The 25,061-nt window shown below is 37.0% G+C and overlaps 1 protein-coding gene across 1 annotated transcript in view; it reads left to right on the forward strand.

The window, feature by feature from the left end:
- ITSN1 (intersectin 1) overlaps positions 1-25,061 on the forward strand; it is a 128,261-nt gene that overhangs the window by 28,614 nt on the left and 74,586 nt on the right. The window contains 10 exon segments of the mRNA XM_040545357.1: positions 1,202-1,261; positions 6,210-6,302; positions 8,376-8,439; positions 16,017-16,177; positions 18,315-18,494; positions 18,957-19,050; positions 20,041-20,141; positions 20,754-20,817; positions 23,025-23,162; positions 24,081-24,196. Coding sequence (XP_040401291.1) covers positions 1,234-1,261; positions 6,210-6,302; positions 8,376-8,439; positions 16,017-16,177; positions 18,315-18,494; positions 18,957-19,050; positions 20,041-20,141; positions 20,754-20,817; positions 23,025-23,162; positions 24,081-24,196 — 1,039 coding nt within the window. The 5' untranslated portion in view covers positions 1,202-1,233.

Genomic DNA, 25,061 nt, shown 5'->3' on the forward strand with positions numbered 1-25,061 from the left:
CGTAGTGTTTTAAATTGCAATTGATGGGGAGACTGGTTCGCAAAAATGCTGGTTTTTTTTTTTTTGTTTTTTGTTTTGCTTTTTTTCAGTGACATCTGTGGTGTGTATATATAGTAGGTTCCCAAGTTGGAAGCCAGAAGAGTATGTGGGAAGTGTGAAAGGGGGATGGGGAGGGGAACAAACAAGAAATTCAGACAAAAGGAAATTGTTGGTGCAAGTTAATGCCTTTTCTTAGTGATATTGATAAATTTCTGCTGCTGTTCAAGCAGTCTAAATTATTCTCCTTCTGGTTCTGTTTCCTTTTGTTTTTCTCCTGTTGCCTGGAAAACATGGGTGGAATCCAGTAGGACAAGAGGCTGCTTTTTCATTGTTTTGCCACTCTCTTGCTAGCTATTGTCCTCTTGGCTCAGGCAATTGATGTCAGTCTTTGTGTGGCAAAAGAAAAATGTTTTTCCTTTTTTTTTTTTTCCTTTAAAGATTAAATTTCTGGACTCTAGATTGCTTTTATTTGAGAAGTAAGCAGTGTTAAATTAAGAGTATCTCCCACCAACTAAAGCATTTTTCCTTGTGATGTCAGCTTCAGCACTCTATTCATTTGAACACACTTATTAAATTTGTGGGCCGATTTCAGGGTAAAGGAGTCTTGCAATCTAGTTTCATTTTTTACTGTACTTTGTTTAAACAAAGGAACTCTAAGCAATACAGTGCATTTTATGATTTTTTATTTATTTTTTTGTCAGGAGTGAAAAACAGATCGCTGACAATGTCGTATGTTTTCAACAGTTGGAAACAGAGCCAATTTTGCTCTTAAGTAGGAGCAGAGCTGTTACACCCGGTGAAGTAATGCAGTGTTGAGCAGTGTCACTGAGATCTCGTCAGCTGGGGCTGACTTAGTTCTGTTCTTTACTACATCACTGATTATTTATAAACGAAGATCATTTTTGAGGGCATTCTTGAAACAGAACTGAAATGTAGCTATGTTTGCTAGTTTGAAAAGACACTTAAGGATGGACAGAATAGCACAAAAAATGAGACATTTAGATCCCTTGCAAGTAACTGTTTTTTTCAAGTAGTTTTTACGTGATACTGTTTCTTCATTGCCTTGATTTTTCCTGTACTAATCGATGGTGGTACAGAAAATGTATTGAAAGGGGAAGATACCGTAACTGTTTGTGATTATTATTGTTTTTATTTTTTTCAGGCATCTATTAACAAGCTAAAAGTGACAGAACCATGGCTCAGTTTCCAACACCTTTTGGGGGTAAGTCATTTGTAATGTATCCTGAACGGTTCTTATATGCAAAAATTCTGCATAAACGTGTTGTTTTTGAAATATGTTCTGTATGGAAGTGTTTATGGAAATGCATCTTCCTGAGGTGATAGTTTATCAGACTTGTGATGTTTTTGCAGACCCGTTAGAGAACATGCATGAAATTTTGTGGAGATGTCTCAGAAGAGCGAAGCAGAAAAGCTGCACTGTTTCCCTTCTTGTGCATTGATCCATAGCAGTCCTTCAGTTTGTTCGTAACTGTAGGGCAGATCCAGGCCACTCAGTCACTGACAGTAGGGCAAAGCCTCAGTCTGCAGTTACCTAGCTTTATCTGCTTAAGTTTCCTGACTCGGTTCTGTCTGCATTTCGCATATTTTATTTCAGAGGAAATTCTTGCTTCATAAGCACTATTTGTGGTTGAGAAGTGGATGTGCTTTTTCTTTTAGGACTCCTGGACTTTTTCATTGCTAAGTATGGCAGATGCTTTTGTATGCCATCACTTCAAATTTCTTTTCTGTATTGTACCATAATCTGTGTTTAGATAAGAAAAGTGCTGTGATTTTTAGCTCTCCATTTATAACAGGGGAAGGTAATACATCTTGAACTTCATTTTTTGTGAAAAATCTAGAAGGGACCCTGGTAGTGCAGTACAGACATTGCTTTTTGCTACCCATATGAAATACATTTTTGAGCAATCTGTGATCCAATTTTTTGCAACTGATCTGAAGGAAGATGACAAAGATAGATTTCAGTGCTGAAAACTAGTAAGTAGTGGAACTAGTTTGGTTCCCCTTAAACTGAATGATGCATCTGTTACATGCTTATCTCTGAAAATGTAGATATGATTTTAATTGTGTGTATAAGTATTTGTGTATGAATTCGGATGCAAAAAATGCGTGTGTAGGTATATGTGTATACAAATATATGAATATATATGGAAGTCTAGTTTTTGGGATGTGATATAGCTAGGAACTAAATTTCTAACTAGTGTTAGTGTTTCAGTAAGAGACTAGAAAAAAAGCTTGTTATTCAGAGTGTGTTGCTGGAGAGACGTGGTTCTTGTTAAACACGATTGATTGGATGCAATCTCTGCCAGTCTGAAAAAATCCGTGAAGTACAACAGAAGAAACACATCTTTGCAAGTGGTAGCTAGAACAAATGTGTAATTGGAAACTGTCATTCACTGCCTCAGTTATCTCGAAGTCCAGCCCTCTGGAACTGCATCTTGTTTGATGCCAACCTTAACTCAGTTTGCGAGCAAAACTAGCTACCAAAAGTTTTCATCAAATAAACTCGCTGAACAGTGTCCTGTAAGATACGCTTCTAGGTCGCGTGAAATGTGGGAATAGCTTCATTTCATCTGATTTTCACAGTCTAAGAAAGTTGTGATGTGAATGGAATCTGCTGGTTTGGACTGATGTGTTTCATTGTGTTCAGAGTTCGGGCTGTGCTTTGCATGCACCGTATTTAAACACATGCGTGCGTTCTTAAGGGAACTCTCCTCTTCAAAGCATTCTCCTCTGCCATGTTTAGAAAGTTCTTATTGCTTTACAGATGGATAACATCTTTCTTTTTTCAACTTTATGTATTGCCATTTGATCTTGCATATGTTGTCCAGGATCCTGTTAACTGTACTATGTGGCTTTAGGAAGGAATGAATTTACTATTTCTTCTCAAACAGCTTTTCCGATCTGGCTGCTCTACAAAGAGTGGGTTGAAATAAATATGTGGCTAATGTAGTTTCTGGAGTATCTTTAATTTCAAATGTGGTGTGAGGGAAGTCTGTTTTGGTATTTGTACTTAAAACAAATCGACCAGGTAACATCAGATCTCCTCTTAGACGAATGACAGCAAAAGTCTGAGATTGTTATGAGAGGAAATAAATGGGGTTGTAAAGAAAATTCCAGTTCTTATGGGGAAATGTATTCCCCTTTCAAGAATGCAACATTTTCTGTTACCTGCAGTCACTGATCAAGATGCAGACGAGATTTATGCAGTCTCCATCTTGGGAGAGCCCTTGCTCCAAATGAGTGATCTCTGGTATTCCTCTCCATGTAAATATAATTAATTATCATTTTGTTTTTGTTTAACTTCTTTCTTTTTGAAAAATCTTCCAAAATCATTTTGGGGAATGGGTATGGAAACAGCACAATACCCGCCACATGAACTGGGCTGACTCATTGATGTTCTAGAACACTGTTCATTTTAAGGATGACATTAACAAAATTGAATGAGCATAATAGGATTTTTTTTAATTGTCGGGAAGAATGTGTGGTGTGCTCGACCTTCTGTTGATTTGTCCAGGAGAAGAAAATGCCCATTTTATTTATGAGAGTGCACTGCTTCACTTTTGCAGATGAGATGATTGCTGAGCCTTCTATAAGAAAAGATGGTTAGAGGGCTTGCTACTGTGTTCGAGAATAGCTTTCCTATGAGTCAATTTTGTGGTTTGATGACTGCTTCCTTTGCATCCCAATATACTGAAATGCCTCCCAACTTCTGTGTCGGCATCCAGGATCTGAAGCCACGAATGATGTCTTGATGCTGGGAAAGATCCTACTTCATGCCCTCCCATAGATCTCATTGTTTCCTCAAATAACAAAAGATGGAAATGAAGCAGTATCAGATGCCATTCATAGCTCTTGTGAAGAGGCTATTATATTTGCTTGGTTTTACTTCATCTCTTTTGATGTTCATATCCTGCAAAGGAGATCTACTGTTTCAATACCATCCAAGTCTCCATCTGGAAGAGTAAATACTGACCATCATTTGTTCTAGTTTCAGGGAATCCAGAGAAGAAATAAATTTTGTTTTAAAATAGTTAATAGAATACATTTTTGGTTACCTCATGCCATAAGAATTCTTAGTTGTGGGTTTTATTTCCCTCTTTGGAGAAGGATAGGAAGAGATGTTCTTTGTTGTTCGTGGTGTTTTTTTAGGGGGAGTACTGGAGTCATGTATACCTCAAATTGAGAGAGAGAGAGCCAGAGAACCATTACAAATGTCACGGTATTTTTCTTTCTCCCCCACATTGTATTCAAGAATTTTTCCCTCCAAGTGTAAATTACCACATCCAGCCTTATGATCTCATGCCAGAGTAGTCATGTTTCCTTCACAGGGGGATGGTCATCTGCCATTACTTGACCTATACTAGTTGGCCTAGCCTGTATATTGGTCAAAAAGTCTTAATCAACACTATTTCTTTTCCTCCTGCCAGGAGTTTGCAAGAAGATGGAGGTGATAGTTCCTTATGTGAACTGTTGCGTTTTGGCACATTCATATTCAAAGGAGAATCCCATTTCATCCTCACAGGGAGCACAGCTATGAAACCTGTTTACAGTGCCCCTTGTTTCTTTGGACTAATCTTAAAATGTCCTTTGTTTGAATGAGATATTATCAACCTGCCTTCTTCTAGAAATACATAGATTATCTGAAACAGAGATGACATTTTTTACCAAGAACGTAGCTTTCCCTTCATTAACGAAACCAAACATTTAAAAGGATGTTTCTCTTCCCCTTGCCCATTTCATTTTCTCTCCAAAGTATATTTTGCCACACGAAAGTAGTTTTTTAATGGAAGAAATTTAGGAGGCAGGAAATTCTCATGTTCTTCTTAACTGCTGAGTTTGATTCTGACTCAGCCTGCAAGCAGTTTGAAGTACTTGCTGTGGATATTTGTGGTCCCTGTTACCTGAAATTGAATCTCTGAGAATTTAGTGCTGAGACAGAGTGAATGCTAGATCTCCTCTTTGTTTTCACAGAACAGTGATTCCTTTAACTTGGATGCCTTCAGATCATGACATGTCTATACAGTAGGAGTTACAGGAAGTCACACCAGCACAATATACTTCTCCAGATGTTGAAATCATGACGTGTTACTGGTCTACAAATTGTTGAGACAAGCCTGCAATATAATGTTAGATAGTTCGCTGGAGGTCTCAAGTAGAAGATGAGATGTTATGTTTGCTCTGAGTACAAATAATCTGGAGGATGAAAGTGAAATGTCTGGAAGAGGAGAGTGGATCTGTTGCAAAAATCAAAGTAGAACTAAAGAACGCATTGTAGGAGCATGGCATTGTAAAAGGGGTAGTAAATCTCAGTGTAAACTAAATATTCACCTCCAGCTTAGGAGCGTGGTGTGAAGAATCTGGTCCTTGTAACGTACTCTTACTCAGACTTCTCAATCTTAAAAGATTGATGAGCGTACTTTCCTGAACTGTGCTGTTACTGCCAATAAAAATTGTTAATCGTCTGGTTTCGTCACACTTTTCCTAGACAAGTAAGGGGAGTTCTCCTCTTACAAGTGTACGAAACCACATAATACACATCTGAGGAGCTGATGTACCTTTTCAGTTAAAAGAACTTGAATTTCATTTCAGCTGTACGTGCAACTGGCCCCTCACCACCTAAAAATGTATTATGAGATTTCTGCATTATATCTTCCGGTACACTGATGTTGCCTTTTGATAGCCCATTTGTAAGTTTGATTGCAATTTGGGTAGCTCAGTTGTGACTTAAGATTCCTATGAGCCAGAGGAGTGAATGAATGATCAGCAGTCATCTTAACTGGGTAACATTTAGTTCTAGTGTGACCAGGGAGGTGGTGGAGTCACTGTTCTTGGGGATGTTTAAGGAAAGGTTGGACCTGGTGCTTAGGGACATGGTTTAGTGGGTGATACTGGTGGTAGGGGAATGGTTGGACCAGATGATCTTGGAGGTCTTTTCCAACCGTAATGATTCTACGATAATATTGCATAAGTACTAACTGGCTATTTTGGGATTCATGGAACTTGCAACTACAGACTTTGGAGGAATAGCTTCTATGTTTTTGTATGTTGTTTTCATAGGTCCGGTATGGTGTGATTTAATTATACTCAGAAATAGGGAAGTTTTTTTTTAGATGTTTCTTAATTTTGTTTTTCTGTCTCTCTTCAACTAGGCAACCTGGATATCTGGGCTATTACTGTGGAGGAGAGGGCTAAACACGATCAGCAGTTCCACAGTCTGAAACCAACATCTGGATTTATCACTGGTAATGAAATAGTTTTCACTTCTAATTTCATTTAATTAAATCTTAACTAATGAATCTGAATATGTACAGAGCTGCCTAGGAGACAATAGGGCATAAGAATTTGAAAAATTGAACAAGTCTTACTCACTTCACATCCTATTTTTCATTTGCCTTGCTACATCAACTCCACCTTTTCTGATATTTTACTGTAAACTCTATACCTGGTTTATGACACTTGATTTTTTAAGTAGAATTAAAATGATTTATAGCTGGCTCTGTACAGCAGCTGTATTGTGTAGAGGCAGCTGATACTTATGAACTGCAGAGTTACAATTCAGAATGTGGAATCACCGTGATGCTTAGTAATATTTATTGTGCTTTAATGCCCTTGGTGAAGTAACTCCCTGTCCTGAGCCTGGCTGAGATAGCATTAACTTTCTTTGTGGCAGCCTGCGTGGTGCTGTGTTTTGCAGTGTTGATAACACCATTTTGGCTATTGCTGTACAGTGCTTGCACAGCTTCCAGCATTATCTCTTTCTCACACTGCTCCCTGCAGTGAGTAGGCTGGGGATGGTTAACAAGTTGGGAGGGGACACAGCTGACCCAAACTGACCAAAGGGATATTCTGTACCGGCATGCTCAACAGCAACAACAACAACTGGGGGAGGTGGATGCACTTTTTTTCCAAGGTAGCCATTGATCAGAGACTGGCTGGGCATTGGTTGCTTGCAGGAGGTGGTGAGTGATTAACTTTGCATCACTTGGTTGTTTTGCTTATTTTTTTCCTCCCTCTTTCAATTATTAAAACATCTTTATCTCAGTCAACAAGCTTCCTGACTTTTCACACTTTGCTCTGCCTATTTTCCCCCCTGTTCTGCTAGGGGGAGAGAAATTAGTGAGTAGCTGGTTGGGTCTTAATTTCTGCTGGGGTCAACCGGCTACACTAACATACTAATAGACTAAGAAGTCTGTTTAAATAAAGATCTATTAATTTAACTGAAATCTGTTTCAGAAACTGATTGTTTAAATTAGTGCAATCACTGTGGGTGACCTTTTAAAAAATCTAAATGGCAAAAAATGATGTAATTTGTGGGAAGCAAAGCTGTGAATAAAGGCTGCATTGGTCCTGCTAAGTTTTCATTTAAAAACACTGATTTGCTTTGGTTTTAAAGGCAGTATGGTGTCTACTTGTTTTGTTTCGTTACATTAAATTCCCTTAAAAGCTATCTAAAATCTTATGCTCAGTGGAAATAAATGTAAGGTAAAGCTGTGTTCTACCTTTTCTGCTGTCTGCCCCATCAAGAAGATTTCCAGAGTATGAAATCAGAATTGGATTCTTAGCAGAGTCTCATCACACCCATACATAACTCCAAGTATACAATTTGATTGTTCCTGCTCCTGTTGCATGACAGACTTGACACAAAATCTGTTGTAGTTCAGTATGTAAGCTAGTACAGTTTTTATTGACTTCCTTTGATAGTTAGTGCTATTTCTAGTTTGTTTACAAATTTCCTTTACAGGCCACATTATTTCCAAGTGCCTAATCCTTTTGTAATTGTTTTTTTATCCTTACTTTTAATTGATATTTGGAAAATGACTGAAATGTACCATTGCTTTATTTAAGGGATGCTTTATCCTGGGTTACACATCAGAATAAAAACCACTTTATTTTCTTTGTGGCAGCTGACTAGCCTTTTACTACCAAAAATCTAGGATAGAGTTTGTATTGATACGTAATTTCTTTGAAGGAAAAAATTTTCTTGTTCTCACAAAGCACATGATTCCTGCAAAGAGAGCCATTGACACAAATTAGGTACTGTGAACTGTGAGTTTCCTGTAGTACTAAATGTTTATGTCCAATTGACTTCATGTGGTGCTGACTGTTGCAGACTGAAAAAGTATGTCTTTGTTGGAAATACCTTGTAGGTTCTTGAGTGGCAAACCTTAAATATCATTCTCTGTTGTGTATCTGTAGCATAAAGTACTTACAGCTTTACCGTAGCTTCTGATTTAGATATTTTGATTCATGATTTCCTCTTTACTCTAATTGGTATTTTTAGCATTTTCTGAAATGATGTCCTATTTATTTTATAGGTGATCAAGCTAGAAACTTTTTTTTTCAGTCTGGGTTACCTCAACCGGTGTTAGCACAGATATGGTGAGTATATGGAGGAAGGGGGAGATTGCAGTTATGTTGGAGCATGAAGCTCACTTGTACAGACTTGTGCAGTAATTGTATTTCATATTCTGGGGTTTTAAAATCACCCGTTTTGTTCAGTGTGCTTCCAAAAGTCTACAAGGCAAATATGCCTTCTAGTATTGTTTAGCAGAGTTTTTAAGTTACTTTTTGAGTTACTGGAAGTAGCCCTCCTTCTACAAATGGCGTTTTTGAAGTTAGTGATTTGGAACCCTCATTACAAGCTACCAAATGCTTTCAGTTTTGTTAAAACTATACCAATACAATCATAAAGCACATTAAGTAGTAGTAAAATTCTTTCTAATTAGCCTATGTAAGACTTCCAAAATTTATTACCAAATTAAGACTGACGATAGACTGTTTCCTTTGTAGTTGAAGATACAGTTTGAAAGCTTGAAATTTTTAGTATTTCTTGGTGAGTTTAGACATCTCACAATCTTCATTGCTGTACATTGCACATCACAGATATTTCTACAGTCTCACAGTTTTCTTCATGCAGGAGAACTTTTGCTCTAGATTACATGACCCTTTTGGATTCAGAAGTGCTAACTGTAGACTATTTATAATTTGCATTAGTTATATTACTACTAAAACTTTCTAGAGTGGAAAAAGCAGCAGAGCGGTGGATAACTTTCAACAAAGGTGTTAAATTTTTCTCTGATGTTAACTGTTTGAAAGAGAGGGTAATTTATTGCATTTATAACAACTTTTTGTTGTAGTAAAGGCTTCAGAAGGCAAAGTCTTGCTCTGACTGGAGGAAGAAAGTTATTTTCTTGCAAGAAAAACAATCGCTTTGGAAATATGCATGCTTTAAAGAGGGACTGGATTTACATGGCTTTTAAATAAATAGCACATTTTCTTTTCAAAAGACTTTTGTCTTACAAATATCAAATCTGGTCTTGTTACCTTATTTGCTAGAAGGCTCAGTGAAAGTTCAAATGTCCCTGTGGAACTTATCTTGCTTCTTAATTAAAGAGTGAAAGAGGTTTTGTCTTAAACAAGACATCCTTTCTCCAAAAATGTTCCATAGGCATTAGCTTTAAATAGGTGTTAACAAAACTAAACAGTTGTAAATAGTCTGACTAAAAATCTCTTCCTCTCTGAATTATTCAGTTTTTCAGCCTCTTGAGAGGGAGAGAATCATTCCACTGGTTCTGTAGTTGTCATAGAGACAAGACCCGAACTTGCACATTTTTTTAAATAAAGCTGAACTAAAACTTATTCATGCTGCCTTTCTAAATCATACCAAAAATGTAGGTATCTCTCTCTTTTTCATTGTCTGTCTTCTTTTTTCAATCATCTCTGAATTAAGAGAAGTAATTATTTAAGTTAAAGTCTAGATCAGTTTTATGAATTCTCAGTTGTAACTAGAATAACCAAGTAAGACAATATTTGCATAGTGGTTGTAAAAATAAGAGACCTCTTAAAAAAAAAAAAAAAACTTCTTTTTCCCACCACTTGAATGATTTAGCTCTTTTGATGAATCAGTGAATGTTTGTTTGTAAGCTACCGCTTATTACTGCTGTCCCACAGAAACAATAGAAGTTAGACTGTTTAGTGGCAAGAAGTCCTTTGCAGCCTCCAAAGGACGTCACAACATGCTCCAGAATGCACTGAAAAATGTGAATCATTGTTTGCCTTAGCTCCCAGGGGTAAGATCTATAAGTGGCACTTGCTTTGTGGATTTAGAAGTTAATAACAATATTCTGAATGTTGCCTATCCAAATTTCTATTAACATTGATGTAGGACTGTGAATATTTTAATAGAGGGGGGAAATCTGCCATTAAAAGCCCAGAATCTCTGTAAGAGATAAGATCTACATAAAATATTTTTTATCAGTATTTCCTAAATAAATGGAAATGCTTACTTTATATAGCACGTGATTAATAGAGGGAGAGAAGGGAAGGTAAAACACTCTTCAAGAAAGGAAAGTTACTATTCTGAGTTAGAGCAACTTGTACAAGTCTTCAGATTAATTTTCTGATCCTAAAAATATGGAATCATGGGCATATTGTATGTTGCAAGTATTTTCCTATTCTCAATGAGCTGACTTATTTGAATACAGTTTATTATATTAATGTCTGCAAGATAAGAACCTAGCATTTGTTTCACAAAAGGCTACCTAGAACTGTATGTAGACAAACCTATGCTAATACAAATTTCCATCTGTTTTGTTGGCTATGGAAGTTCTTGTATAGAAAAAAAACAACTGGGAAAGGAATTGCAGGGGGGTTGGCCTAATGAATGACAGGCCAGCTTTCTGAGCTTTCTGCAGAAAAATCAAGCTCTCTTTGACTTTCCAAACATATTATCTCATGAGTGAGAGAATTTTGTTCAAGTCAGCTGTATAAGGATTATAGCAATCTTACATTTTAAGTAAAATTGAATTGCCTTTTTTTTTTAATCATGAAAAAGTAGTTTTTACTAGAACTTCAAGGAATACTACCTAGCTGAAGTATCAGTTAAATGTTTTCTTCTTCAAGGGCTGCTTTGAGGATATTCTGCAGTTGGTGTAATTGTTTTCTAAGATGACACTCTGAAAAGTATATCTGATTTAAATTTCTGCTATTAGTCAGTGCTTCCTTAGTACTCATGTTCTTTAAAACAGTAGCTCCATGCTTTTTAGCACTGAGAATTCCTGTGTCCATTCTACACAGCATTCATGTAAGAAAAAAGAAGTCTCCATGTCCTTGGTGGAGCAAACTACTGGAATTATTGTGATATGTCATGTGTACTACTAATCTACCCTTTTCAGGCCTTGTAGTATCCAAAGCTGTTTTTTTTTTCTTTTCTTTTCAAAAGCCTCTAACTAGGCATTGAATTGAGACAGCAATGGCTTGAAAAATAACTCTTTTTGAGTAGGTAACAACCTGGCTGTCTTCTAAAGCTCTCTGGAGTGCTGGCCTCAAAAAGCATCTTCTGTGTAGTCTGTCTCTCTTGAATTAAATGGGAACTAAAATAATCAATGCCAGCTGTTCTGGTGTGTTTAGAGTTATTTGGTTTTTATTTTTTCAGGACAGACTAAAACTGTCAGGTGACACTACCTTTTCCTGACATACACTTCCCTCACAAGCTCACACTTTCTTAAATTTCTATCAAAGTTTGGATCTGAAAGATAAAGGGGTGGCAATTCTATGAGTTGTAGATCTTACTATACATGCATTGCGTAAGTGAATGATGAAAAAAAAAGGAATTTCTCCTTTTATGCCTGAATTTTATGACACAGTATGGGATTGTATATTCTAATATGGGAATATGAAACTAAATAATTCCAGGTTTTTCAACTGCAGGGTGTTTCCTTGCTTTAACACTGTAATTTTCATAGAGGTGGATGTTTTGTAGCCTAATTGTAAGCACATTTAAAGGACAAAAATGCTTGCGTGCTTAGTTTCTGTCTTTAATAGATGCAGAAATAATCAAGTTGTCTTTGCATTCTGAAGAAAAAAAGGAGAGAAAGAAGCAGGAAAAGATCTGTAGGGGAAGAATTTTGTCACCACCTGTAATCTAGCATTGTGATGAAGTCTGCTGTAGTTTTTCTCATTAGAAAACCCCTGTTGTAAACACAGGCATGTTCTATGAAATATAATCAATATTTGGTCAGTGTTTAATTCATTTACTGCTCTCCACTAGTTTCCGGCCAGACCTTAAATGAAGCAAATTTAAGGACATTACATTTTTCCAAATTTCATTAGAAGCAGAACAGTGTAATTAGTGTTTACTGTCAGGCGCTTGCTGGATTTAAGGTGATGTTTATTCAAAGTAGCACTGTAATCTAACAGCATGACAACTAGGTTCAATAATTAGAAATAGAAATTTGTCCTATTTATTCACTAACGATTTTGTCACACCAAAGCTGATTTTTGTTAACAAGCTGTGAAAACACGTATAAATTCTGTAGCATGTATGTAAATTTTTTTACTGAAATTCACGCTATTGAATAAAATAACAAAGCCATTGGTGTAAATGAGTTGAACAGAAGGTCAGACAGTAAATTAAAACTTACTGATGATTAAGTGAAAGGAGTTCAGTGAAAGCAGTAAGGCTGGTGCATATCAAAGTTTCTTATTACTGGTCAGTTAATATTTTCTCATGTTAAATGCAAAGACTGTGTTCTTGCAGTATGCTGCTAGTGTCTGGAGAATCAAGGCTGCCTACAGCGCAACAAGTATTTACTCTTATTGCATTTTCGTGGCCATGTATTTGACAGTCTCAGAGATTCTGCTTGTGATGGAAAGCCCCCAATTTTATAAATCAAAGTAGTTGCATGTGTAGAAGCCACTTATATTGAACAAATGGCTTATAAATACATCTCGTGTAATTACTTTGCTTAAATGCAGAGGTGTAAGGATTATTGCAACTATTTATTTGAGTTGTTGGTGCCAGTTGGTCACAGCGGAGCTGACTGACTTCTCTGTTGAGGAAGGTGTCTTCCTTGGGAGGACCACTGAAGTCCTGAAGTCCACTGAAGTGATTGAAGTCAAAAAAGTTGTTTCTCCAGATTATTTTCTCTGATTTTGTATGTACATCCACAGGTTTGCTAGCTGTATAAGCCTGGATTTTACTCTCCCATTTCCACTGGGCATCTGATAGAAGAATGGCTAAGCAAGCATTGAACAAAGCTTTCATTAAAAACAAACAAACAAACACACATTTTCCCCATTTAATAATTTTACATTTTCTTTAGTTGCCTTTGGAAAGGTGTAGAGTGTGCTGGTAGCTAATTATCTTCTGGTTTCCATTGTTCTTAGCACTCTTATTTTTCTAGTGAAGCTATCCTACACTTAGTATTTTTTCACTATATGTTGGTTTACTTTCTAATGCAAAACCCACACAGGGAAGCACTTCAAAAATACAGTTACCCATTTTCTGACATTCTAACACTCCAAATAACTTTTGCCTCGTCTTACCTAGCATGTTTCAGGTTTGTAAGACTTGCAGCCTTATTTCTCCCAAGTGGGACTTTTAGAAACCTAATGTCACTGTTTATAGGTGGTGACTAATGTACGTTACATGAACTGTTTCGGTTCTAAAAAGTAAAAGGTGTGTGAAGAACAAAATTAAAATATCCTGAGTAATACCCTTCCTTGTAAGCCTGAGAGAAGATTTTGAACAGCAAAAATTCTGCAACATGTTGTGGGACATTTTTATGCTAGCTGTTGTTGTAAGAATGGCAATTCTGTCTCTTTTCTTGTCATAGTTAAACTATGAATTCCTTCAAAATGAATTAGGGCTTATTACAGGAACTTTAAGTTGAAATAAACATTTCTGATATAGAGAAAATGTCAGAGAGATGCAAATGTCTTTTTTAGGTTAATCCCCTTTTCATTTTATAGGAAGAACTATATACATGCAATCTGTATAGAAACTTTTGTATAGTGTCTTGTGGCATATATTCTGGAAACTAATAAACTCATAGTACTTTTATGTTCAGAGAAAGCTGTTGCACTTAAGAATTAACAGAATGTGGATAACCTCAGTAACAAAATGTGAGAAGCCTACTTTGCATTTTACCTATTCTCTAGAAGTAACTGTACTTTGCATTTCAAAATACACATTTTTTATTAACAATTACTGTCATCTAACCTTACCACTCAGAAGAGAGTGGCTTCACTAGGGTTCTCCCACTTGTCACTGCAAGCTGCAGGAAAACTAAAATATTAAATTTCCATTTTAACTTAGCCTGCCATTGCATCAGGAGGTACCAGTGTTTTGCTTGCTCTTCGTGGAAGAGTGATCAGAGGCTGAGGCTCTAGAGCAGCGGTACTCTGCAAGAAAGAAATACTCATTCCAAAGTTGTACTTCTCTTGGTCCAGGTTTGCTGTGCTGGTCTTCTCTCTTCCTTCTGCTGGTTGGACTACCATAATTGCAGTCTGACTGCTGTAGTAGGATCTTTTTAACTGATTATTTGTGAAACAAACAACATACTAAGTGATATGACTGAAACTTGAATCCAAATTGCATTATGCTGTGTGGGTCCCAGAATCAGTTTTGGCTACAAATTTAGGTTTTCAAAGACTAAATGAGATTAAAGCGAAGTCTAAAGTTGCTGAAAAGTAGTCAGCTTTTATGTGTAAATCAAACTTCCCTGTGATGCAGAGCTTCGGGAAACAACAGCTACATGTTTGCACAGCCAAAACTTGTTCTCTAATGGAATATATGTATTAATTCAAAATCTCCGAGGGAGTGGTGCAATGCATATTTTTCTTTCTAACTGTAAGCACCAGAGTCTACAGTTCACTCATAAGACTTCCTTCTTTAAATACTGCTGCCAGATTCTCAGTTATTTTGTCTTACTCCACCAATGTCACAAGGTTGGCTACACTACTGAAAATGTCTTAAAAATATTAGGAAGGGTTGGAGTGTCTCCAGTTTTGGGGAAGTAGGCAGCTTAAACCAGGGGAAACTCTTAAGATACATGGTTCATCTGTAGTTGATCTGCTGGGATCTACCTCTTTGTTGAGTTTTTTTTTTTTTGAGGGGGGGGGGAGGGGCTAGGCTGGGAGGGTTTTCAGGTTTTGAATGCTTTACCACTGTTTTTACCAAACTATCTACTTCTTTAAGTATCAATTATAAATAACTGTCATTTATTGCACTACTTTCTTGATAACTTTTGGCATACATTGATGAAAGCTTTTGTTGATGGACAGTTGATCCAGAAATAAAGCTCTTTTTTTAATTAGACTGCCCAGGTCCTTTGTGTTGTCCTGTCCATGACATGTAATGTATACACGAGCTTAAAAATGCATAGTATTAAAACACTGAAATGTGTACTTAATTCTTCAAATGAATGCAAAGAAATAAGCATAATGTGAAAAACTCAGCTTATAACTGATTACATTATTAATGTGCATTTACTGTATTTTTTGGCTTGCAACTGCAGGAACCAACATTCTTCTTCCTGCTTCTCCCCCTTTCTACCCCCCACCACCAACCCAATCCCATTCCCTGCTGAGCATGTTTTTTTTAACCATCGAATGAAGAAACAAAAAGAAGACAATTTAAGTCAGACTACTCTAAATGAAAGCCTATTCAAGATCTAGGCTCAATGTTTTTTCTTGAGTATTATTGTTTAACTGAAAACCCAATTGTACACTTGCAGATATAATGGTGCTTAGTAATTTGCACAAATTTAAAGAACATTTTGTTTTAAGTGTAGATAAAGTACTAATTTGCAGACTAAGTCATATCATTCCCAGTGGTGCTGTTTGTAGTGCCACATAGATTTATTTGTGTGATTTTTACAAAGTTTTAGTACAACTACATTAGTCCTTTCTCTCAGGTTGCTTCGCTGTAATTCCTCTAAGAGTTGAAAAGTGGCTTTAAAAATATTTATTTGCCACTCCAAGAAAGAAATCAAGAAACTCTTGGTTTAAACAGTGTCTTGTTTGATGACTGTTTTTAGCATGGTATAATTGTTTTGGAGTGGAAATTAATTAGTCTTGAATATTACACGCTTGTGTGTGTGTGCGTGCTTCTAGGTCAGTTCCTGAAGTTCATAATTAAAGAATCTAACTGTGAAAATTGTGTATTTTTGTAGGGCTCTAGCTGACATGAACAATGATGGGAGGATGGATCAGCTGGAGTTCTCAATAGCTATGAAACTTATCAAATTAAAACTACAAGGTTATCAACTCCCATCTGCACTGCCTCCTGTCATGAAGCAGCCACCTATTGCTCTGCCTAGTGCACCAGGGTTTGGTAAGCTCTTCGTTGTCCTCCTGGTTAGCTTGTATTATAGCACCTAAGTGTAATTTGATTTTCATTTTGCAGTTTCTGAAACAGTGGTACTTGGACACAAAAACAAATGCTTTAACTTGCATGCATATGCTAAAAGAAAAATGTCATTGAGTTTTGCTTTTAGCACCCAACCATACTCAATAAAGTAAGCTGGGGTCCTGTTTGCTTTAGGTCTTATACTGCTCCCCATATGCTCCAAATAGAAGTGTTTTTGAGAAAAAAAAGATAGACCACCTAGCAGGGCTAGTACATTCCAAAGTAATGGAGTTTTTATTTAAACTATTTTTATTAATCTCTATTTTTATTAAGGGATCTCCAGCTTTGGCAATATGTTTTTCTTGATTTTGTACAAATCAGGGTGGTAATGCACCCCTCTGCTTTCAGTTTTAGAACTAAAAGCAGAACACGTCACTGATATGACCTAGAACAACTGCTGATTCATTTCTTGTGGTTAGTATTGCCAAGTTCACCATCATTTCAAGGAAAGGAATAGGTAAAATAGGATAGAGAAGCCAACAGGGGTTTATGAAGGACGGGTCCTGCCTGACTAACCTGATCTCCTTCCAGATGACCCGCTTAGTAGACAAGGGAAAAGCAGTACCAGGGTAGGGATTGTCCCACTGTATGCAGCACCAGTGAGACTGCACCTTGAGTACAGCGTTCACGTTTGTGCCCCTCACTACAAGAAGGACATTGAGGTGCTCAAGCATGTGCAGAGAAGAGCAATGAAGCTGGTGAAGGGGCTAGAAGACAGGACTTAGGAGGTGTGATTGAGAGAACTGGGGTTGTTTAATCTGGAGAAGAGGAAGCTGAGGGGAGACCTCATTGCTCTCTACAACTACTTGAAGGGAGGTTGCAGTGAGGAGAGTGTTGGTCTCTTTTCTCAAGTGACAAGTGATAGGATGGCAAGGAAATGGTCTCAAGTTGAACCAGGGGCAATTTAGATTGGATATCAGGAAGGATTTCTTCCCAGAGAGGGTAGTCAAGCATTGGCACAGGCTACCCGGGGAAGCGGTGGAGTCTCCATCCCGGAAGGTTTAAGAGATGTGTGGATGTGGCACTAAGGGACATGGTTTAGTGATGGGACTCCGTAGGTCAGGTTCATGACTGTACTGGATGATCTTGAAGGTCTTTTCCAACCTTGATGATTATATGATTCTATGTTGAAAATACCTAAATGAAGCTGAACCTCGTGTTTGACACCTTGATATTCTGCTGTAGTGAGAGGTCCTTTACCTTTCTGGTTTAGTCATTGCTGTAACTGAGGTTGAATGGTGCCTGAGAATTACTGCCGTCATTATGAAAAGGGAACAATGCACTTGATAAACAGCATACAGTCCTGTTGTTTGTTTAGTTGTTGCTACGCAAATTTTACAGTTTTTATTTCTGACTGTAAGAAATCAGTGAAATTGAGCAAAACAAATACTGCTCTAAGCGAGAAAAGGCATAATAAAGTCACCCCCCCAAAAAACAAACAAACAAACAAAAAAACAGCAAAATCCATGATTTTCTTTTTTGTTATTCATTGTAAACTTGATCTTAGCTGCTTGCACACAGCCTCATTCTTCCCATCGGCATGACTGGACCTCCTTATGCTCCCTGTTATCCATGCAACTGTGCTTACACCTAAAATACCTCATTATGTGCTTTATCCTATTAGCTTTGCACTGTTTCATCTTGACAATAGTCTGCAAGCAGTTATCCTGAAGCTTGTTCTTTTCAGCTGTGGCTACATGGAGACTTCGGGTTCATTACTCACTGGAAGTTGACAGTACTGCTCTTCATTTAGTTCAAGGGAAACAATTCTTTTCTTCAGCAAATGCTAATTTACTTTTTTTTGGTCAGTGTTGCATCCAGTGTGATCTTATATGCATACATTATAAAATGGTATTTTGTTCCCTCGACATTGTTTTATGTTGTCCTGTCATGGTAATAGTGCAGCGGACTGTAAGAGTTCTTTAGAGGGGTGTGTAGAAGTTTCCATTTCGATTTGTTCTTTAATTCTGCATTTACTGCTGGCTTGCAGGCTGCCGGTAAATCGTTACATCACGTTAGGAGTCTCTAAGTCAGAAAAAATGTCTCCTTTTCTCCCCCGTAGGTATTGGGGGCATTGCCAGCATGCCATCTCTTACAACTGTTGCCCCAGTGCCAATGGCATCAATTCCAGTAGTAGGAATGTCTCCGCCATTAGTATCTTCTGTTCCTGCAGCAGCAGTGCCTCCCCTGGCTAACGGAGCTCCTGCTGTTATACAGCCTCTGCCTGCTTTTGCTCATCCTGGTATGCTATGTACTGAAACTCTTTACTCTCTTGCTATTAACAAGTTATTTTGCCATTTTCTTTGGATCCGGAGAAAAATAGACATGGACTTAGCTATTCTAACTTATTTTAAAGAATGGTTTTGGATAAGAACCGTACTTTGGTTTAGCCCAATGTAATTGGTTAGCAAACTTGTTAAAAGAATGTATATGCTATACTGTAACAGTCAGTCATGTTGAGCAACAGTGTGATAAATCAAGCTTGCCTGTAAACTGTTAACTAGAAATTGGTCTGTTGCTATCTATTTATAACTATTGAAGTACTGCTATTTGTTGGTATTACTTTAAAATACTTAATATTTTTTAAAAAGATACTATCAAAAGAACCAGAATTTTTTTTTACATTAGGAACTAAATGAATGTCATTGAAATTCTACGGTTTAAAATGCTAATACTAAAAATATATGCATTTTCTTATTTATAGCCACATTGCCAAAGAGTTCTTCCTTTAGTAGATCTGGTCCTGCATCGCAGCTAAACACAAAACTGCAAAAGGCACAATCGTTTGATGTGGCCAGGTAAGATGCTGTACAATGAATATACATGTGTATCTGGTTCCTCCTAGAAAAACAACTTCTCTAACAAAATTATTCTCTGAAATAATACTTACTTGCAGAAATCAATTCCTGCTGAGATACTACTTCAGGATTTCATAGGATACTGTGGTTTTACAAGGAATGTGGATGAGTAATGAACAATTCAAATATAATAGGCTCTTACAGTATGTGTTGATATAATTTGCAGGCTCTTGAAAACTTAGTTTTTAGAAAAGCATATTATTCCATAAACATAATTTGCATTGTATACTACTGCACTGGCACTCTCCTGTTAGCGTGGAAACATAAGTAAAATTAACAACTCTATGATTATTTTTAAAATAAATATATTTAATATATTAAATTTTCCACTGTCTGCTCAGTGGACCAGGGAAAATGGATTTGGTGGGTTCAGTTCCGTTCAATTTTTTCACTGTAGTTTGGTATGCTTTCAGAAATGCTTGTATAATCTTTTTTTTTTCCTTAAAAAAAAAAAAGTACAAAGTTTGAATGTGCTTAAAGACAGAAAAACTACACTTACTGGTTTTCAGTATGAAGACTCGTCAGACTAGCAGTTAAAGACAGGGTACAATGAGATATTACTTCCACTGACTGTGCATTTCCTATCATATGTTTAGGTAAAAGCTTTTAGCTCCTCTAAACCTTTTAGGTTACTTAATTTCTCTGCTAGTAAAGGAAAAACAGACAAACGAACAAACAAAACCAGCAAGAATCTTAGGCCCATCATTCATCTTTTCCAAAAAACAGCTTCAAAGACATGATAAATGCTTTGAAATATGAAGTCAAAATTGTTGTGGTTTCAGGAATAGAAGGGAATATTTGGAAAAGAAACATTTCTGGATAAAACTTAATCTCTGTGCAGCACTTCATCCTGTTGTACTTGTCACTTCATGCTATTAAATGTAAGATTGTATTTTTTTCCCTTCCCTCTATCCCTTTTTTTAATTCTAGTGTGCCTCCTGTGGCAGAGTGGGCTGTACCTCAGTCATCAAGACTGAAATACAGACAGCTGTTCAATAGCCATGATAAAACAATGAGTGGACACTTAACAGGTATTGAAACAGTTATAGTTGTTTCCTTTTTTAACTGTAAAAGATCAATTATAATAGCATTCTAAATGCTGTTTAGATGGCAAGAAACTCTTCTCTCTCCAAGTTATCACTGACAATATTTTTCTATTCAAATTTCCCAGCTCCTTAATGATCTCTGATATTTAGTATCCTTTTCTTAACTTTCTTCCTGTATTGGGAAATGATTCTTGGAAAGGGAGGGTACAATGCGTTTTGTGAAAACTTCTGCAGCTACTTGCAGTGTTCGACTCATCCGCTGATGGGGGTTCCCATCCAGTTTCAGAAATAAAATAGAACATCACTCTGGCTTCGTTTTACTAGTTCTGAGAGCATCTCTTTGCTTTTCATAGTTTTTTTTTGTTTTTTTTTTTTTAATGTCTGAGTGAGTGTTGTGGGGTAGGGAAGGGTTATGTAATTTTTAGTATTTTCTTGAGGGGCCTAGGGATAGCAGTGTGTATAGCCTGTTCACAATGATAACATCTCTTTGGTGGTACCTATTCAAAACGAACCTCTGCTTGTGCAATAACTACACAGTAATACAAGAAAAGGAGAAAAATGCTTATATGTTTATTAACCCTTGTTTTAATTTGTTAGGTCCACAAGCAAGAACTATTCTTATGCAGTCAAGCTTACCCCAGGCTCAGCTGGCTACAATATGGTAAAGATAAATCTAACGATTTCTACCCAACTGGAAACTGTACTTAAACCTCTATAGTGTATCTTGGTTTTTTCTCCTCTCTTTTCAATCTCTCTCCACTGATAAATCATTATATTTTGCTCTTTTGAATGTTTAACTTTAAAAAACAAAGCCTGCACTCTGCACTGCCATGCCTATATTAATATTACTCCACAAAACCGAAAAAGAATATATTTTACATTATACCCATAGGTGTTTTATATGTTGGGTTTCAATTATGGGGGTTTCAGGCAGACCAAATGTTGAGCCTCCTGTCTTCTACATCCTCAAGTGTATGTGATATAGCACCAGTGAAAGTTACACATTTGCACAGGTAGTACAAAAGGAAACTTAATCCAGAACCATACTTTCTTTGGGGCTCATCTGCCTTTTACATGAATTTCTAAGGCTTATTTTCAAGGATCTGGAGGTATGCACTTCAGTTCATGAATTTTAGCAGTATGTGTCTTGGCTTCTCTTTTCCTTTCAAGTTCTTGTTTGCCAAAGTTTATTGTGCTCTTATTGTCACATGGATTAGTCTCTCTTTTCCCTTATACTTTCGAAGGTCATATTTTCCTATTTACTGTGTAATGTTTCTACTTTATTACTTGGTAGTACTTAGTTACCGTTGATTTATGGTTATCTTTGGTGACTTCTCAATGGCTTTCACACTGCTTCTGTACATTTTTAATTTCCAGTTTCTCTCTGCAAATTATTTCTAATTAACCTCTATAATTTAAAAGCCTTTCCTCAAACACCACTGTCAACAAAATAACCTGTCTGACTTCTGTTGTGTGAGGATGTCAACTATGTTGTCACTGTAATGTGGTAGTTAAGTTGCACTTACTTTCTTTGCTAAGCACTGATGTTTTTGTTATATTAAAAAACAAACACTCTCTCCTCTGTTTCCTAACAAAGCTACTATAAGGAAAAAATAGCAACCTGATCATCCAGCAGATGATTAGTCAGAAAATTCTGTGCTTGTTGCCAGTGCTTAAGTAGGTTGTGTGGGCAGGGGAATGACGTCAGCATGCTCCAGGATCTAAACATAACTGTTGTAATTTTTGACATTCAGAACTGCCAGGTCTATTGAGATAAGGAATAGACTTTATGCCTTTGTTGGCCTAGGTATTGTTCCCTTTCCTGACTTTTATTCTCTGGCAGTGGAACCGCCAGGGCAAGGCTTTTCAGTCTGTATTGGCCATAGACTCACCTTGTTTTAGGGGTGGATTCACTGATTCATAGGCACACAAGATAAAGTACCGATGTTCAGCAAGTCAGCTATTTTGTAACAGCTGTTTCAGGGACAAAGACATGGACCCATACTGTTAGATAAGCTGAATTATATCCTTGCATGCTGGATTTTCATTCTACCAGCTTGTTCCTGTGCCTCAGCTTGTTTCTGTGACCCAGCATGAGTAACTCAGTAACACAGGTATGGACCAAATGGGGCTATAGTAGTATTCTAAATTTAAATCCCATAAACAAAGTCCTATACCTTGAGAAATCAAAAGCATAGATCAATTGCTCACCTTAGATTTTCACAGTATCATGAGATATTTTCCTTTAGGATTAGAGTCAGAAACATGCTGGAGAAAAAAAGCTGATATTTAGGCTGTTAAATTTTGTCCAAAAGCACCTTAATATGAAGGTGTTTTTGGACATTTCATGAACCTGTTGGAGCACTGCTTTTAGGCCATCCTGTGGCCTTACTGCATCATTTTTTTCTGTATGCATGGCAATAAAATGTTTTTGTGCTTGTCTAGGCTAAAACATTAATGGTTTTGATTTTAATGCAAATGTGTGCTCAGGAATGCAAGAAGTATACCAAATCAAAAACTTCTACACTTTCTTGAACAATATTGTGTAGTGGATGTTCACAAGGTGTCCAAGAAAACTCCATTGATTAACATTATTTACATAGCTTATAGTACAGGCAGCACTCAAAAGCAAGAGAAGTAGAAACCATGGCTGTAATGATAGTTTCAAGGAAGACATGCAAGAGAAATATGGGAAATAGTGATGCACTTGGTTTTTGCCTTTTATTTGTTTTAAAGAAGTAAAATAGTGTGAAAAACTAATGGAAAAAATGAATTAATTTGGAACTGAATATACCAAAATTGTGCTTTTTAACAGTGATTTTTAATCTTTAAGAATTTACTCATTTTTTGTATCTTTCCTTTAAAAAGGAATCTTTCAGATATTGATCAAGATGGAAAACTTACAGCTGAAGAGTTTATTCTGGCTATGCACTTAATTGATGTAGCTATGTCTGGTCAGCCACTGCCACCTGTACTGCCTCCAGAGTATATTCCACCTTCATTTAGGTAACTGGTTTTAATTCTGGAATCTCACTCCTAAATTTTTGTTTAATTTGGGAAAGCTGTCCTGTGAGTGTAAAGGGCAAGAGACTGAAAAGTAACCCTCCTTGGTTTTGTGCTGCATAAAAGGCATTTTTTGGTCTTATTAGAAGAGCTGGATGCTGGAAATAGCTCTGTTACAAAAAGTCCTTGTAAGAATACAGTTTTTGTCAATGTTTTATGCTAACATACCTTCCAAAACTTAGTCTGGCTACATGAATTTAAAGAGTTGTAGTTCAGGCTTATATTTCTGTACAGCAAATAAGATGTATTAGAATTCAAAACATGCCCTGAATTTACACTGTGGCAAATTCTGACATTTTTTTAAACAGTTGTATCTGTGAATAGTAGCACTGAGTCAGTACTTCCATTTCTCTATTTTACTTTTTCTTGGAGAAATGGGTAGGAAGACAGCTACAGCAATGGAACAAATGTTTGCATACAATCGTAGCTTCATGTTAAGTATACTCTTGAAGATTATAATTTTTTGTTTCTTCTGTATGGTGTCTTGTTTTCAGCTTGAGTATAGTGAGCTCTTTCTCTGTCTTTGCAACTTTTGTTGTAGTTTAATTCACTGTTTCCCCAGCTTCAGATTAGTCACAAGTAAGAGATCTTGGTGACAAAGTTGAACACATCTGTAAGCTGCATGATGCTGTGAACTTTGAACTAGAGTGCTTAGGCCACCAGTGTGTGCTGTTGGGACTCTGGGGGGTGCTGTTATCTTAATGGCAACTGCACAGTAAAGTACTCTGGACAAAGCTGAGGGAACATTAAATATCACTAAACATTACATCATTGCATTTTATTTATGATTTCATCATTAAATCATAAATTTGGCAGGTGTAGGTTCTTTTAAGCAACTTAGAATTATCCTCTTATTGACAGAAGAGTACGTTCTGGTAGTGGCATATCTGCTGTAAGTTCAGTATCTGTAGACCAAAGGTTACCAGAAGAACCAGCATTAGAAGAAGAACAGCAGCAACTGGAAAAGAAATTACCAGGTGAGCGAGCATAAATAGCGATGTATTGTGTGCTGTTATCAGAAAGACCATCAGGTTATATTCTGGGAAGTTATAATGACATATTAAGGAATATTTTCTTTCCAAATCAGGTTTTGACATGTCAGAGGTATAACCAAAACAATGCTTGGTCCAGTGAATTCCTGACTGCTGTATGGTCCTCTGTTACTGACAATGGAGATATGAACAGCTTTCAGGCTGCTTGTCTTATGTACTCTCCATAGAGGCAGCACTTTGCAGCCCTATTACAGGACTGTGATGAAAACTTTTTACTACCTCCATCTTCTGACTTAGGCGTAGTATAGTTTGTCTTATATATATATGCAGAGGCTTGTTTCACTGCAGTCTGTGTAACAATATGCCATTTTTATACAAGCTTTAGCAGCTCTGTTTAAAAAGTAAAATAAAATAAGAGAAGTATAAAGCCTCTTGGATGCTAAATGGAAACTTCATTACACTTCTGACCGCCCTCTCACACTTCTTTGTTCTCTCTCCTCTCCTCTCCTCTCCTCTCCTCTCCTCTCCTCTCCTCTCCTCTCCTCTCCTCTCCTCTCCTCTCCTCTCCTCTCCTCTCCTCTCCTCTCCTCTCCTCTCCTCTCCTCTCCTCTCCTCTCCTCTCCTCTCCTCTCCTCTCCTCTCCTCTCCTCTCCTCTCCTCTCCTCTCCTCTCCTCTCCTCTCCTCTCCATTGATAAATACAGTGGAATGACACAGTGGAAGATGTAGCAATATGATAGATTTATACAGTGCCATAATAATGCTTTTCTGTTTTGTTCTAAACTCTTTTTCTGGTTTATTTTATTGATTCCTAACACTGTTTTGCCTCTTTGATCACAGCTTGGATCTTAG

Source organism: Cygnus olor, chromosome 1 (genome assembly GCF_009769625.2).
Source record: "Cygnus olor isolate bCygOlo1 chromosome 1, bCygOlo1.pri.v2, whole genome shotgun sequence".
In the NCBI taxonomy this organism is placed as follows: Eukaryota; Metazoa; Chordata; class Aves; order Anseriformes; family Anatidae; genus Cygnus; species Cygnus olor.